Below are 15,322 nucleotides of genomic sequence, written 5' to 3'. Positions count from 1 at the left end.
CTGTAGGCTTTTCATAATTGGCTTTTAAGATATTGAGGAATGTTCCCTCTATCCCTACAGTCTGAAGAATTTTTATCAGGAATGGATGCTGTATTTTTGTCAAATGCTTTCTCTGCATCTATAGAGAGGATCATATGGTTCTTGTTTTTTCTCTTGTTGATATGATCTATCACGTTGATTGTTTTATGAGTGTTGAACCAGCCTTGCATCCCGGGGATAAATCCCACTTGATCATGGTGAATAATCTTCTTAATGTACTGTTGGTTCCTATTGGCTAGTATCTTGTTGAGAATTTTTGCATCCATGTTCATCAGGGATATTGATTTATAATTCTCCTTTTTGGTGGAGTCTTTGTATGGTTTTGGAATCAAGGTGATGCTGGCCTTATAAAATGAGTTTGGAAGTATTCTGTCCCTTTCTATCCCTTGGAACAGCTTTAGTAGAATAGGTATGCTTTCTTCTTTAAACGTTTGGTAGAATTCCCCTTGGGAAGCCATCTGGCCCTGGACTTTTGTGTCTTGGGAGGTTTTTGATGACTGCTTCAATTTCCTCGCTGGTTATTGGTCTGTTCAGGTTTTCTATTTCTTCCTGTCCAAATTGGTAATTTGTGGTTTCCATAATTCACCCATTTCTTCTAGATTGCCTAATTTTTTGGCATATAGCTGCTCATAATAAGTTTTTAAAATCATTTGTATTTCCTTGGTATTGGTATCTCTCCTCCTTCATTCGTGATTTTATTAATTTGAGTCTTTTCTCTTTAATAAGGCTGGCTAGGGGTTTATCTCTCTTATTAATTCTTTCAAAGAACCAACTCTTGGTTTTGTTGATCTGTTCTACAAACAGTTCTTCTGGTCTCTATTTCATTGAGTTCTGCTCAAATCTTTATTATCTCTCTTTTGCTTGGTGTAGGTTTTACTTGTTCTTTCTCCAATTCCTTTAGGTGCAAGGTTAGCTTGTGTATTTGAGTTTATTCCAACTTTTTGAGGGAGGCTTGTATTGCAATGTTTTTCCCTCTTACAACTGCTTTTGCTTATCCCAAAGATTTTGAACAGTTGTATTTTCATTTTCATTAGTTTCCATGAATCTTTTTAATTCTTCTCTAATTTCTTGGTTGACCCATTCATCTTTTAGTAGGATGCTTTTTAACCTCCATGTGTTTGAGTTTCTTCTATATTTCATCTTGTGATTGCGTTCTAGTTTCAAAGCATTGTGGTCTGAAAATATGCAGGGAACAATCCCAATCTTTTGGTATCAGTTGAGACCTGATTTGTGAGCCAGCATGTTATCCATTCTGGAGAAAGGTCCATGTGCACTTTAGAAGAATATGTATTCAGTTGCATCCAGATGGAAATTTCTGTATTTATCTGTGATATCCATCTGGTCCAGTGTATCATCTAAGGCCCTTGTTTCTTTGGTGATGTTCTGCTTAGAATATCTGTCATTTGCAGAAAGTGCTGTGTTGAAGTTTCCTACTAATATTGTATTATTATCTAAGTATCTCTTTACTTTTGTCATTAATTGATTGATGTACTTGGCAGCTCCCACATTAGGGCCATAAATATTCATGATTGTTAGGTCTTCTTGTTGGATAGATCCTTTAAGTATGATATACTGTCCCTCTTCATCTCTTACTACAGTCTTTGCTATAAACTTTATCTGAGGATTGCTACCCCAGCTTTCTTTTGAGGATCATTTGAATGGCAAATGGTTCTCCACCCCTTCATTTTCAGGCTGGAGGTGTCAGGCCGAAAATGAGTCCCTTGGGATCCCTGGGTGGCACAGGGGTTTGGCGCCTGCGTTTGGCCCAGGGCGCGATCCTGGAGACCCGGGATCGAATCCCATATCGGGCTCACGGTGCATGGAGCCTGCTTCTCCCTCCGCCTGTGTCTCTGCCTTTCTCTCTCTCTCTCTGTGACTATCATAAATAAATAAAAATTTAAAAAAAACATTAAAAAAAAAAAGAAAAGAAAATGAGTCCCTTGTAGATAGAAAATAGATGGGTCTTGCTTTTTTATCCAGTCCAATACTCTGTGTCTTTTGATGGGATCATTTAGCCCATTCATATTCAGAGTAACTATTGAAAGATATGAATTTAGTGTCATGGTAATACCTATTCAGTCCCTGTTTTTGTGAATTGTTTCTTTGGGCTTCCTCTTTCTTTTACAGGGTCCCCCTTAATATTTCTTGCAGAGCTGGTTTGGTGGTCACATAGTCTTTCAGTTTCTGCCTATCTTGGAAGCTCTTTATCTCTCCTTCTATTCTGAATGAGAGCCGTGCTGGATAAAGTATTCTTGGCTGCATGTTCTTCTCCTTTAGGACCTGAATATATCCTGCCATCCCTTTCTGGCCTGCCAGGTCTCTGTGGAGAGGTCTGCTATTAATCTGATATTTCTCCCCATATAAGTTAATCTCTTGTCTTGAGCTGCTTTAAGGACTTTATCTTTGGAATTTACAAGTTTCACTATTAATTGTCAAGGTGTTGAAAGGTTTTTACTGATTTTTGGGGGGTCCTCTCTATCTCTTGGATCTGAATGCCTGTAACCCTCCCCAAATTAGGGAAGTTCTCAGCTATGATTTGTTCAAATACACTTTGTGGTCCTCTCTCCCTCTCGGCCTCTTCTGGAACCCCAATTATATGTAAATTCTTCCTTCTCAGGCTATTATTTATTTCCCTAAGCCTTTCCTCATGGTCTCTTGTTTTTCTCTTTTTCCCTCAGCTTCCTTCCTTACAAATTACAAGAGGCATACTATACAGTAATATAATTCTTTGAAAGCAGTTATAGAACAGTAAAATACACTTATTAATTTTATATTAAATACCACTCATCTTATGCTTATGTAAGCATAGGCTGTCCACTTGCACACAAGTCTTACACATGATGCCTTACACAATACATACTTGATGATGACTAAAGAACACCTCATACAATTAATTCTTGCCATGAAGTTATTATATTTTCAAATAGACACATACAACAGATAAGCTTATTAACTGTATGGCATGATTACTTACTCTTGACTAAGTGAAATGAATCATCATCAATGTCTTCATTCTCAGCTTCATATTGAGTTGTCTGAGGAGGAGGAAGAGGAGTTGCTATTGTTCTCTCAGGGGTGGCAGAGGTGGAAGGGGAAGCAAGAGAGGCAGGGATACTCAGAATAACTTCATGGACATACATCATAATGTATCTTATTTCATTTCTCTAAATGTTTCAATTTGTACCAACCCTTCTTCCCTCATTGTTCCAATGACTGTATCCTAGAAGGGTCCATGTTATAAAAGAAGTCAAAATTAGTCTTGAATCATTGGAACCTTTCTGCCAAATTGTCTAATGTCATTTTGTTTACTGGCATTGCTTCTTCTACATCTTTTTCCTCAATGTCTGGCACTGGTAATTCCTATCAAGTCTTTAAAAATTTCTCTGATGCAGGGTCTGTTAGCTTTTGAATTTCTCCAACACCCATATCCTGACACCCTTCAATCCCTACCCTGTTTGCCATATTCACAATCTCTTTCATACTTTCCTTAACTGTCATAAATCCTGATAAGGCATGCACAACATCTGAAGTTTTCTCCAGCAAGAATTTATTCTGGCTTGATGGCTTGCTTCCATAGGTTTTTCTATAACAATGATGGTATCTTCAATGGTGTAATCCTTCCAGACTTTATGATGTTCAATCAGGCTTCTCTTCCATAGCACTGACAATCCTTTCCATACAGTGTCATGTGTAATGAGCCATACATGGCTTTATGATCTCCCGGATCTAGAGGCTAAATTACAGATGTTGTGTTTGGCAGCAAAGAGACACTTCAATGCCTTCAATGCTAAACTCAGAGTTCTGAGAGGCCAAGGGCATTGCCCAGTATCAAAAGAACTTTAAAACAGAGTCCTCTGCTGGTGAGATACTTCCTAACTTCATGGGCAAAGCATGAATGTAACCAATCCAGAAAAAGAGTTATTGTCCAGAACTTCTTGTACAACCAAAACACTGGCAGTTAATATTTATCTTTTCCTTCAATGCTTGGATGTTAGCAGCTTTAAAGATAAGGGCAGTCCTGATCAGAAATCTGACTGCATTTGCACATAACAGTAGAGTTAGCCTATCTATCCCTTTGTGCCTTAAACCCTGGTACTTGCTTCTCTTCCTAATAAGTGTCCTTTGTGGCCCCCCCAACCCCGCATATCCCAGAATAGTGCCTTTCATCTATACCAAAAACCTGCTCAGGCAGATAGCCTTTCTCCTCAGTGATTTTCTTAATGGCTTGTGGGAACTCTACTGACTCTTGGTCAGTAGAAACTGCTTCTCTGAAATCTTGACATTTTTTAGGCCAAACCTTTCTAAAAGTACCAAACCATCCTTTGCTGGCACTAAAGTCTCCAGCTTTAAATTCTTTGCCTTCCTTTTGCTTTAAGTTTTTGTCAAATGATATTAATCTATAGGCATGCCTTTCTTACAGGAATCCTTAACCCACACAAATGCTTATTTTCAAGAAGATAAAAAGTATTTCACAGAAAATATTTTGCACCTGTTGGTGTAGCACAACCATAACTTGATGAATTTTTTTTCAAACAGTTCCTAAGCTGAATTCATTTATCTTGAAATGGTGGGCAACTGGAGCAGCAGATCTCAATCTACAGGACATATCAAACAATTCAACTCTTTCTTGTAAGGTTTTGACTTTTCTTGGGAGCACCTCCAGCATCATTAGCAGCACTTCATATAGGTCCCCTGGTGTTACTGTTTGTGGCATTGCCCTAAACACAAAAATACATGACAACTCCAAGAGAGCACTTTTAATACAATATGTAATTTACTGAAGACATGAACTGCTCATGCAGAGATGACTAGTCACTTGGTGTTTTATTTGAGCTCACCTTGACATAACAGGTGGTTATGAAATTATTAAAGTAGTACAATATACTAATTTTATGCAGTTATTTCATACTGCATCTATTTACTTTTCTTGACTGGAATGGCCCAATGCAGTCTGTGTTTACGTGCTTCAGTTTTATTAAAAATCTTTCATAATAGATTTGTGTATATTTTATGGTAATAAATGTAAAAAGACTAATACCTACATATATTTTATGCATTTATGACATACCTTTTTAATTTGGGGGGTATTTTTAGTCTACAGGATTTATCTGAGTTTTAAAAAATTTTTGCAAATCTCCAAAAAATTTTCCAATATAACTAAGTAAATCCATGTGTAAGTGGATGTGTGCAGTTCAATGGTTATTGTTCAAGGGCCAACTGTATATATTTTTTTCAGAGATTAGATATAAACATTTCCCAACCTTTTTTAGGAGATTGTAACTTTGATATTGTAACCTGACATTACAAAGACATTTCAAAATTTTAGACCAATACCCTTTACTAACAAAGATGCAAAAACCTCCAAAATATATTACTTATGTGTAATTTAAGCCTTCTTTTTCTTATACATTGAAAACTACCATTCCTAAGCACTGTTGTGACTGAATCCCACTATTTTTTAAGTTTTTTTTTTTTTAAGATTTTCTTCATTTATTTATGAGAGACAGAGAGAGGCAGACACATAGAGAAACAGGCACCCTGAGGGGAGCCCAATGTGGGACTCAATCCAGCGACTCCAGGACCACACCCTGAGCCAAAGGCAGACACTCAACCACTGAGCCACCCAGGCATCCCAAAAAGTGTTGTATTTTTATTATTCAGTCTCAAATATTTAATTTCCATTCTGATTTCTTATTTGATCAATGGGTTACTTAGAAGTATGCTGCCTAATTTCTCAGCATTTGGAAATTTTGCAGTTATATTTTTACTGATTTTTAGTTAAATTTCACTATCATCACATCAAGAACGTACTTATACAATTTCAATTTATAATTGAAACTTAATCCTTGAAATGTATTTACAGTGTATGGTCTTCCTGGGTGAACAATCAATATGCACTTGAAAGAAATGTGTTATTTACAGTATTGGCTTTAGTGTTCTAATAAATCCTCATTTGATAGGTTCAATTATTTTATACTTCCATTGGTTTTATGTCTGCTTATAATAATTATGGAAAGAGGCAAAACCACCAATTGTGAATTTCTTTTCCCCTTTAATTCTGTCAAATTTTGCTTCATTTTCTTTTGATGCTCTCTATTAGGTGTGTACCCAGGAATATTAGAACTTCCCACAGCGTTGACCCTTTTACGATTGCTAAAACTTTTTCTCTCAATACAAATACCTCATGATTTCACACATACGTGGAATCTAAAAAAACCACAAATGAATAAAAAAACAAAAAGGGGTACCAGACTTATAAATACAGAGAATAAACTGATGATCATCAGAGGAGAGAGAGGTGGGAGATGGGCAAAATGGGTGAAGGGGAGTGGGAGATACAGGCTTCCAAGTTATAGAAAGATTAAGTCGCAGGAATAAAAGGTATAACATAGGGAATGTAGTCAATGATATTGTAATAGCATTGTATGGTAACAGATGGTAGCTACACTTGTAGTGAGCATATATAATGTATAGAGTTATCCAATCCTGTACAGCTCAAACTAATCTAACATTGTGTCAACTATAAGCAAATAATTTTTTTTTCTAAATCCAAACAAATGAAAAACTTTCTAGTAATACTCTTCTATCTTAAAATTGGTATCAATATAGCCATACTTACTTTCCTAGGACTTGTGTTTACATGGTATAATTTTTTCTGTACTTCTTTTAACCTACAAACTGTATCTTTCATAAGCAGCATATAGTCGAGTCTTTTATCATAGTCAGACCATCTTTATCTTGCATTTGGAGTATTCAGAAAAGCCTCATTTGTTCCTTTTCTGCCTTTCTAATCCGTTTTTAAAAACCAAGAATGTCATTTTCTCATTCAACTCCAAAGGCTTTCCCTACTTGGGAGTTGATTTTTATTTTGGTAAAATATACATAATAAAAAATTGAGTATTTTTAATCATTTTTCAGTGTACAATTCAGTGGGTAAGTACATTTACAATGTTATGCAATCATCAAAACCATCCATCTCCAGAACTTCATCATCCCAGACAGATATAAACACTCTACCCATTAAATAGGAGCTCCCATTACCTCTTCCTCCCTGCCCTGGCAACACCATTCATTCGACTTTGTCTCTATGAAATTTGACTATTCTAAGAATATGATTACTTCTCATGTAAGTGGAATCACGTATTTATCTTGGGTATGGCTTATTCACTCATGTTGCAGCATGTGCCAGAATTTTCTAAGACCGAAAAATGCTCTACTGCATGTATATGCCCTATCTTGTTTTCCTTTCATCTTGATGGACTCTTGGGTTGTTTCCACCTTTTGGCTCTTGTGAATAATGCTGCCATTAACATGAGCATACAGGTATCTGAATCCTCGTTTTCAATCCTTTTGAGTAAACCTAGGAGTGGAGCTGCTGGATATGTTGTTTAACATTTTAAGGAAAATCATCCTGAGGTCTAAAAATATTGTTTAATGCTATTATTGTTTAAATGTATCCAGGACTTTGTAATTCCCCTTGTCCTCAATTTTTTTCTTCCATGATGTGGGTTTTCTTTCCTAAGGATGTTCTTAAAAGTTCCTTCAGTGAGGGCCTGAAAATAAATTCTGGTTTTTGTCTGAAAGTTTCCATAAAGAACGGGGAAAGAATTTGGCTGTCTGTGTTTCTGTTTCGGGCTCTGTTCTTCAGCACAGTGAGAACGTCTATTTTCTTCTAACCTTCACTGTTGCTGTGGAGAAGTCACCTGTTAGTCTGTCACTTCTTTGAGGATTGGGTTTTCCCCACTCTAGCTGTTTTTAAGAATCTACTTGTTTGCATATTCTTTAACTTATTTTATGTGGATTTTTAATTTACCTTGCTTGATTTAAGTGGGCTTCTCCAATCTGATCATGTCGTGAGTACTGGGAAATTTTGTCTCTGACAGCATCTCCCTCCCACCATCCTTTTGGCTTTCAGTCCCTGGTGTCCTGCTTATCAGTTAACACCTCTTTGCAGTTTCCTGTTATTCAATGCTGTATTCTGTATTTTTACCAATCTCTCAGTTTATAAAAACCTTTTTTGTTGTTCAACTCATCTAAGTTTCTAATTTTAACCATGTCTCATTTCTATAAGTTCTATTTAGCTTCTTTCCATATCTGGTCAATTTCTGGAAATCTCATTCCTCCATCGTATTCCTATACTCTTTCTTTTTAAGTTTTTTTTTTTTTTTTTAAATTCATGAGAGACACAGAGAGGAAGAGACATAGGCAGAGGGAGCCCAATGTGGGACTCAATCCCAGGACCCCAGGATCATGCCCTGAGCCAAAGGCAGATAGATGCTCAACCACTGAGCCCTCCAGGTACCTCACTCTCATTTCTTTTTAACAGAGTAAACATTTCAGAATATAAAATAACACTGGATCATTTCAGTCTGTAAATCTCTGCAGGTTTAATATAGCAGTCTGAAGGTTCTTGCTCATTCTTGTTCTTGGTGGTTTTTAGTTTTCATATTTGTTGTTACAACGTATTTGATTGTGAATAACAGTCTTGGAACTGTCACTCCCCTGAGGCCTGGCTTGAAACTGGTTTCTTCTAGAGAGGAATCCAAGTTTTTCTATTTCAGCTGAGGGAAATTTCTAAGTAGCAGTGCCAATTCTAGAGCCAAACCTGTATAAAGGAGCTTCTGATGAATTCCCAGGGAATATGTTTCCCACTGAGATTGGGCAGATACTTCTACTTACTCTTTTCAAGAAATTTATGTTTTTTAAAGTTCATCCATTAAAGGTTTTGGCTTGAAGAGGCAGCTGGAATTAGGCAGGTATCTTCAACTTCCTACTCTGAGCACACAGTAAAAATCCAGGCTCTAGGCCTTGTTTCCACTACTTGATTTCAATTTTAGTCCTTTTATTTATAATAACTATAGTTATCTAAGAGAATCAGGGAGGTACAGAAAGGTGGCTTCTTGATGAATTTCTTGCATTAGAAAGGATTGTTTTAGATACTACTATTCTAAAACTTATAATAATTTCCTTTTCATTTGTAAACTCATACTTGACGAAAGGCCCGAAGAAAGACAACGTATTACAATCTCTGAAATACCTTTTTACAACCATTTAACCAGCCACTATTTGGTTTTTTTTTTTTTTTTTTTTTTTTTTTTTGGTTAACTTCTCCAAATTTAGCTAATTGGTGGTGTTTCTTTGCAAAAGTATGACAAATTTCCACTTGGCTGAGAAGAAACTTATTTTCATGTTAACATTATAATAATCACTCACAAATCACTATAGCATCTAATTTCTCTGCTTTTAAGATGAGCTCCTAGAGCAAACTCTTACACCTGGTGACATTTGAGAAAAGTGTGTTGAATGCACAACCAGAGGAGTAAGTGGAGTCAAAATATTATATGAATACTTTAATGCAAAATGCTTAACACTTAAAATTAGCAAAGCTTCATTTAAATTAAAACTCCATTGAACTAAATAAAGATGGTTAAACCCAAGAATTGTACAGTAGTTGATTTCTGCTATATAATGCCAGTTCTAATGCAACACAGCAGGAACTGCATCGTTAGCTGTCACTTCCTCCATTGCTCATCTGAACCCTATGGGGTGAGGGAGAGGGTACTCAGACAGACACAAAACAAAATACAACCAAATAAACTGTGCAGTGATTTCTAATGGTTTTAAACCCATTTTGACTAAGCTGTCCAACCCAACAGCTGGAGAATAACTGCAGATATTGTTCCAGAGCTGATAAGAGGTTTTGTTTTTACAGCATGGTAGAAGTTCTGCACTAGGTGAAAAGTCACAGTTTAAGGATGCATGTTCTGTAAATAGTTCCTACATATACACATTTAGTGTGTGTAAACACTAGAAATATACATTAGACAGAGTACCCTTACCAGTTGGGTACAATTAAAAAAGAAGATGAGGTAACATGAATCTCAAAGTCCACAGGAATCCTGCCTGAAGAGTTTGAACAGCTGCCAGTAATTCACTTCCAATGTACAGGGGTTAAGGCGTCTCTGGGACCCTTAGGGTTTGCCAAAACTGGATTCACTGGCTTTCAGCATAGCAACTGCATCTTTCACTGCATGGTAGATAACATTTTTCACCTAAAAGAACAGGAGAAAATATGGTCAGTTTTCCACTAAATTTAAAATCTGTCACTAAGACTAAACATTTCCTCTACCAATCTCTCCAAATTTAAAACTCAGTATTCAAGATATCAATACTTAAAAGGCCACTAGACTCCTTCAGGCCAGTATTTCATACACATTTTAGACTCATGCCTCCTCTTCCTGCTTCGGTAGGTTTTAATGTCCCACAACCCTGAGCCTGGTGAGTACAGGGAGAGGCTAGCCCCAACATACAATTTTTCAAAACTTCCATGTTCTCCTAGTTTTCCAAACATGAAACTATGTTACATAATTCACTACTGAAAGCATCTTTAAACCCACTCTCTGAGATCCTTTTTGGATCCCAGAGATTCTGTCCTGCTCTACTCAAGGATAAGAACGACACAGCAGTAAGTCTTTGTTCAAGACCAATGTCTGGCAGTTGAGCCAGGATCAGAAGTCAGATCTATTTGTTTCCTTTCCTTTTTTTTTTTTTTTAAAGATTTGTTTGAGAGAAAGTACATACACACTCATGATCTTGCACACAGGACAGAAAGGGAGAGAGAATCCCAAGTAGACTCTCTGTAGTCACTGCAGAGCCTGACACAGGGCTCAATCTCACAACCCTGAGATCACGACCTAAACTGAAACCAGAATTGGATTTCACTCAACCAATGTACAACCCAGGTGCCCCAAAGACCTATTCATTTTCAGTACTAAAGTCTTTTTCTTGGGGCATAGTCCTTTAGAGTCTAAACAATAGCAAGGAGAGACTTCCTCTATGTTCATTCCTCATTGGCCTAGGTTGACAAAGGAACTACACATGAAGCCACTTCATCAACTCACTGCACCAAGTGTGACATGGCCAAGTTCACTGACGCTTTTTATAAGGTCAGTAATGGGCCATGAAGCCAGAGACAGAATGTCAAAAATCAGTGCTATTTTCACCTGTAATTTATCTTCATGATTGGTATGAGTCTGTGACAGATAACGGAATTCCTGAGTAAGCCAGAAACAGTGTTTAACATGCTCTGGAGAAACAAAATCTTCAGCCACTTTGATACAGCTATATAAGTTATGAACCTGGAAAACACAAGTTACATCAGTAACACATATGCAAAAATTCTTAGTGTAAAGAGAATAAAGAATAATGTTTCTTGCCTGATGTGGAGCTCCTGCTGGGATAAATACCACATCCCCAAGAAACTGTACAATAGCCCAGCCTTGAACTCCATATTCTTGATGGAGACGCTTTCTTAGTGATCGGTCTAAATACCAGCTCTGATCATGAATGGGATCATGGTCTGCTGGGTTTTCTTGACCTTGCTCTTCTGATACCTGGAATACATTTGAAATATTATGAAACTTTAACACACTAAAGCCCAATGAGGGAATTTCCCAACCCACCCTCAAATAGTGTGGACAGTCAGAAGATATCAGGCCTTCTTTTATAGGTACTTAATTGGTACAAAGAGACAAGTAATGCTCAAAGACATTAACTGAAAAACAAGGGAAGACTGTAAGAAAATGTGGTTTTCCTTCTGTCATTTCCAGTAATCTCTGGCAGTTTGCATATTTTTCTAAAGACTATGTTTGGACAGTATTTTGGTCTAGACTTTTGAACATAAAGTAGGCTTGAATTCCTTAGAAACAGACTTGCTATATTGCAGTTATTAACAATCTGTATTCACTTAACAGTCTCCGTTACAGAGCAGTCCCAAAGATTACATTTGTTGATTCTAGACAGAGTGGTAGCACAGACTCACATACTCAGGGAGACACTATCAAAGAACCAATATAGTGACCAGCAGGTTTTGGAAGAGTCAAATGATCCTAAGTCAGAAATACCTTGATTCAAAGCAGTGCTGGTTAAGGACTTACTTGGTACTAGGCAATAGGTTAGGAGTGTTCACATGTCCTCATGAACAACTGAAGAGTAACAGCCACAAATAAAGCCTGAATGCTGATAAAAACCAAATGCAACATCTTTCCAGTTGCCTAGAACTTCCACACACAGCCTAGCTGAACAACCAGAGAACTACTGGAAACTTGGCATCTTAAAAATCCCTGTATCCCTTTCCAATGATCCTTTGCAACCTAATGGCCACAATAATACCTGAGGCTTCCCTGACCTACTACTACATGAGGCTAGACAAACCCCCAGGGACCTAAGTAACTCACTCAGAACACAGGTATCAAGGGCCAAGGAATTACAATGTCTTTAGATTTTTCAAGGCAACAAAAACAAATAGATGCTAACAGACAATCAGAGGAACTAAGCTGAAAGAGCACAAAAATCTCCAAATGTGCTCTAATGTAAAACAAAGACATAAGACAAGTCCCCCTCTTTTCAGAGATGTGAACCTGATCATTTAGAATCTCTGTTCCTCAGCAACTGGCTTCAGCCTAGTCAATCTGACATGCAGAGATTATTAAACTTTTGAGGTGGTGATTACTTCTCAGTAGTCAGTTGCTGACACAGAGTAATTTCTAACAGTGCTATTCTCCATGTCTTTCTTCATAAGCCATAGGGTGGAAAGCACACCTTTTTAAGGAATTCTCGTATTTTCTCTGTGTCCTTCGCAGCATATATGTGCCAGAGGGCTCCTGGCTTCTCTTTTCCTTCAATAAATCGCTTTATTGTGAGTTCATCAGAATCTCCGTCTTGGATGGTTTTAAGGACTTCTGGAGCAAGAAGAAGCAAGTATCAGACCACAGTTTCCAGCTCAGAGAGTAAGACCCACTTTTACACTTAGCACCCTACCTTCTTCTTGGTCACACTGTCCCTTGGGAATTCCCACATATACCATGACATTAGCTGCATCAGATACATCTAAGTGAAGATTTGTTGTTCCATATTTCCTGTCTTCTGGAGTAATTAATCCTGCCAACAGAAAACATTTTAAATTTATGGAGATGATAAAGGCTGCCAATTGTCTTTCCCACTTCCTAGGAGATATCTGGTCACAAAATTTAAAAGGTGCCTCTCAAAATCACGTAAGGGAACAACATATAATATTAAATTATGGGCACTGCGGGTCGGGGCGGGCCCGCGGGCCCCCAGCGCCGTCCCCATGGGGCTGTGCTTTCCGTGTCCCGGGGAGTCCGCGCCCCCGTCGCCGGCCCTGGAAGAGAAAAGAGCAAAGCTTGCAGAGGCTGCAGAGAGAAGACAGAAGGAGGCTGCGTCTCGGGGCATTCTGGATGTTCGGTCTGTGGAAGAAAAAAGAAAGAAAAAGGAAAAAATAGAAAAACAAATGGCTGAATCTGGGCCCCCACCAGAAGGTGGACTTAGGTGGACAGTCTCATAAGCATAGCATGAGTGGAAGAGTCTACTGCCAGTAACTACTATCTGCAATCAAGTGGACGTCCTCAGCTTAATTTCTTCTCTTTGAATAAACGAATATTTAGACTTTGTAATTTTAGTGCCATTAAATGCAGTCAGTGCTTTTTCAATATTGATGTACTGAAAATGCTTTTGATTTCCTAACATAGAAAACGGCCAGACTTTTCATTAAATACTTACTTTCTTATATTTGCTCTTCTGCAGGTGGCAGGTGATTCGCCTTTTTTAGTACTTAAAATATGGACCTTAATAGTGAATGAATATATATCGCATGTAAAGTCTGCATACATCTCAGACATTAAAGTTTGCCGTTGTATTTTCTCTCCTCTATTAATGACCTCGCAGTCTGTAGTTTTCTGCTTAGCCTTATATCTCCTTTTATTTCATTATCTATGAAGGCTTTTGCTTAAACTTATGGACTTTGTGCCTTTAAACTGATCATCAGGGAAAATCTTGAAGGGCTTATGTGAAGGAACACTGTAAACTTTTATAACTTACTAAGTAATGAAAATTTGTAGAAAATGATAAATTTCTCCTAATTTATTTTCTATTTCTGTGGCTTATAAAATTAACATATAGTATTTTACATTGCAATAAAAGTGGGTTTTTTTGCTTGCTGAATTTGAAATTATATGTTAGCAGTGCCATCAGAGGGCAGTGATGTACTATTGCACAATACCAGATTCAGCTCTGAAGATCTTTGTGGGAAACGAATGAGGTTAAACTAAGAATCTGGATGGGCTATACTGAGTAGTAATATATTTGTCCAAATTTCACAGGTGTTTTTATTCTTTTGTATTTATTTATACAGATGCGTAATTGCCAAGGTAAATGTGAATGTATGAAATAGAAATAGGTGTTGTATTTTAAAAGGTCTACTTTAAACATAAAAACATGAGGTAATTCTATGTGATGCAGAGTTCTAAACTTTCCAGATTTTTGTTTATTAGTAACATTAGTTTACAGCATTTTTGCTTTTTGAGTTTTCTTTCTAGTATATATAATAAGCTACAATAGAAGAATTGCTGTATCTTCTAATTTGGTTGCTAACTCTTTTGGATGACAGGGCCACAATCTGAGCCCTAAATCAGAATTCATAGACAGTACCAATAGAGATTATAAGTTAAATAGACCAGCTCATTCGATTTACAAAAAACTGAGCCATTATTGTGCTCATCCCACAAGACTTATGTTATATGGCAGTATGTTGTATATGCTAATTTTAAAGAATTTGAACTCTAATACAAATCTCTTGACTCTTCATTGGAAAAATTACTTTTTTTCTATTATGGTGTAAAATGGGTTATGAATATCCAGTCAAGATATATATTTAGATAGATAGGCTCAATTTTCTTCATCCTTTAGAAGATGAGTGCTCTTTTTGTTCACAAAGGATAGTGAAATCATTAAACTGTATCTTAGAAATAAAATTCTTGACTTTATGAACATGTTAATTTCTCCAAGGGAAAAAGATCCTCAGTAGCTGAACATAGAACCAAAGCATATTATCCTTGAACTGTGCAAATCCCTCCTTCTGCTTTAATATAGAAAGAACAATTTTAACTGTAGTATATTTAAAGAATTACAACTTGGGTTGGTGTAAACAAAGGTTTACATCCAGGGATAATGCCCTATTTCTAACAAAGTTCATATCCAAATACCAGGTTTATTTACTGTTGAACCTTGAATGAGATGTCGATGTATTTTGCTTTCTAGGAAGAGTGGGATATGCTGCTCCAGCCAGTCATGCATGGCCTGCCTCCATGGGTGTAGTCCACTTTCCCAAAAACCACATGGGACGCAGAGGCCAATGGGTGATACAAAAGCATTAAGAATAGTTTAAGGAAGGGGAAGGGAAAAGAGGAGACTAGATGCTTGATAGGAA

At 37.1% G+C, this 15,322-nt stretch overlaps 2 protein-coding genes across 4 annotated transcripts in view; one reads left to right on the top strand and one right to left on the bottom strand.

The window, feature by feature from the left end:
* Nucleotides 1-9,691: 9,691 nt before the first annotated feature.
* The window catches only part of KDM3A (lysine demethylase 3A), a 56,817-nt gene continuing 51,186 nt past the window's right edge, over nt 9,692-15,322 (bottom strand). For 2 of the 3 annotated variants that reach the window (XM_041754984.1, XM_041754985.1), the window contains 5 exons: nt 12,859-12,978; nt 12,640-12,779; nt 11,256-11,432; nt 11,043-11,177; nt 9,692-10,091 (listed from right to left, as the gene is read on the bottom strand). In XM_041754984.1, coding sequence (XP_041610918.1) covers nt 10,011-10,091; nt 11,043-11,177; nt 11,256-11,432; nt 12,640-12,779; nt 12,859-12,978 — 653 coding nt within the window. In that variant the 3' untranslated portion in view covers nt 9,692-10,010. Of the gene's footprint in view, nt 10,092-11,042; nt 11,178-11,255; nt 11,433-12,639; nt 12,780-12,858; nt 12,979-15,322 lie in introns of those variants that run through there. The other variant, XR_005987787.1, reaches the window with a different exon arrangement.
* LOC121490858 (small VCP/p97-interacting protein) lies at nt 13,035-13,767 on the top strand. The gene has a single exon (XM_041754986.1). The coding sequence runs from the start codon at nt 13,169-13,171 to the stop codon at nt 13,400-13,402; it is 234 nt and encodes a 77-aa protein (XP_041610920.1). The 5' UTR covers nt 13,035-13,168; the 3' UTR covers nt 13,403-13,767.

This window comes from Vulpes lagopus, chromosome 5 (assembly GCF_018345385.1).
Source record: "Vulpes lagopus strain Blue_001 chromosome 5, ASM1834538v1, whole genome shotgun sequence".
Lineage (NCBI taxonomy): Eukaryota > Metazoa > Chordata > Mammalia > Carnivora > Canidae > Vulpes > Vulpes lagopus.
Note: the sequence above shows the minus strand (reverse complement) of the source record. Positions and strands in the feature narration are given on the sequence as shown.

Excerpts from the sequence above, each read along its gene's own strand:
- LOC121490858 (XM_041754986.1), top strand. The coding sequence starts at position 13,169 with ATGGGGCTGTGCTTTCCGTGTCCCGGGGAGTCCGCGCCCCCGTCGCCG.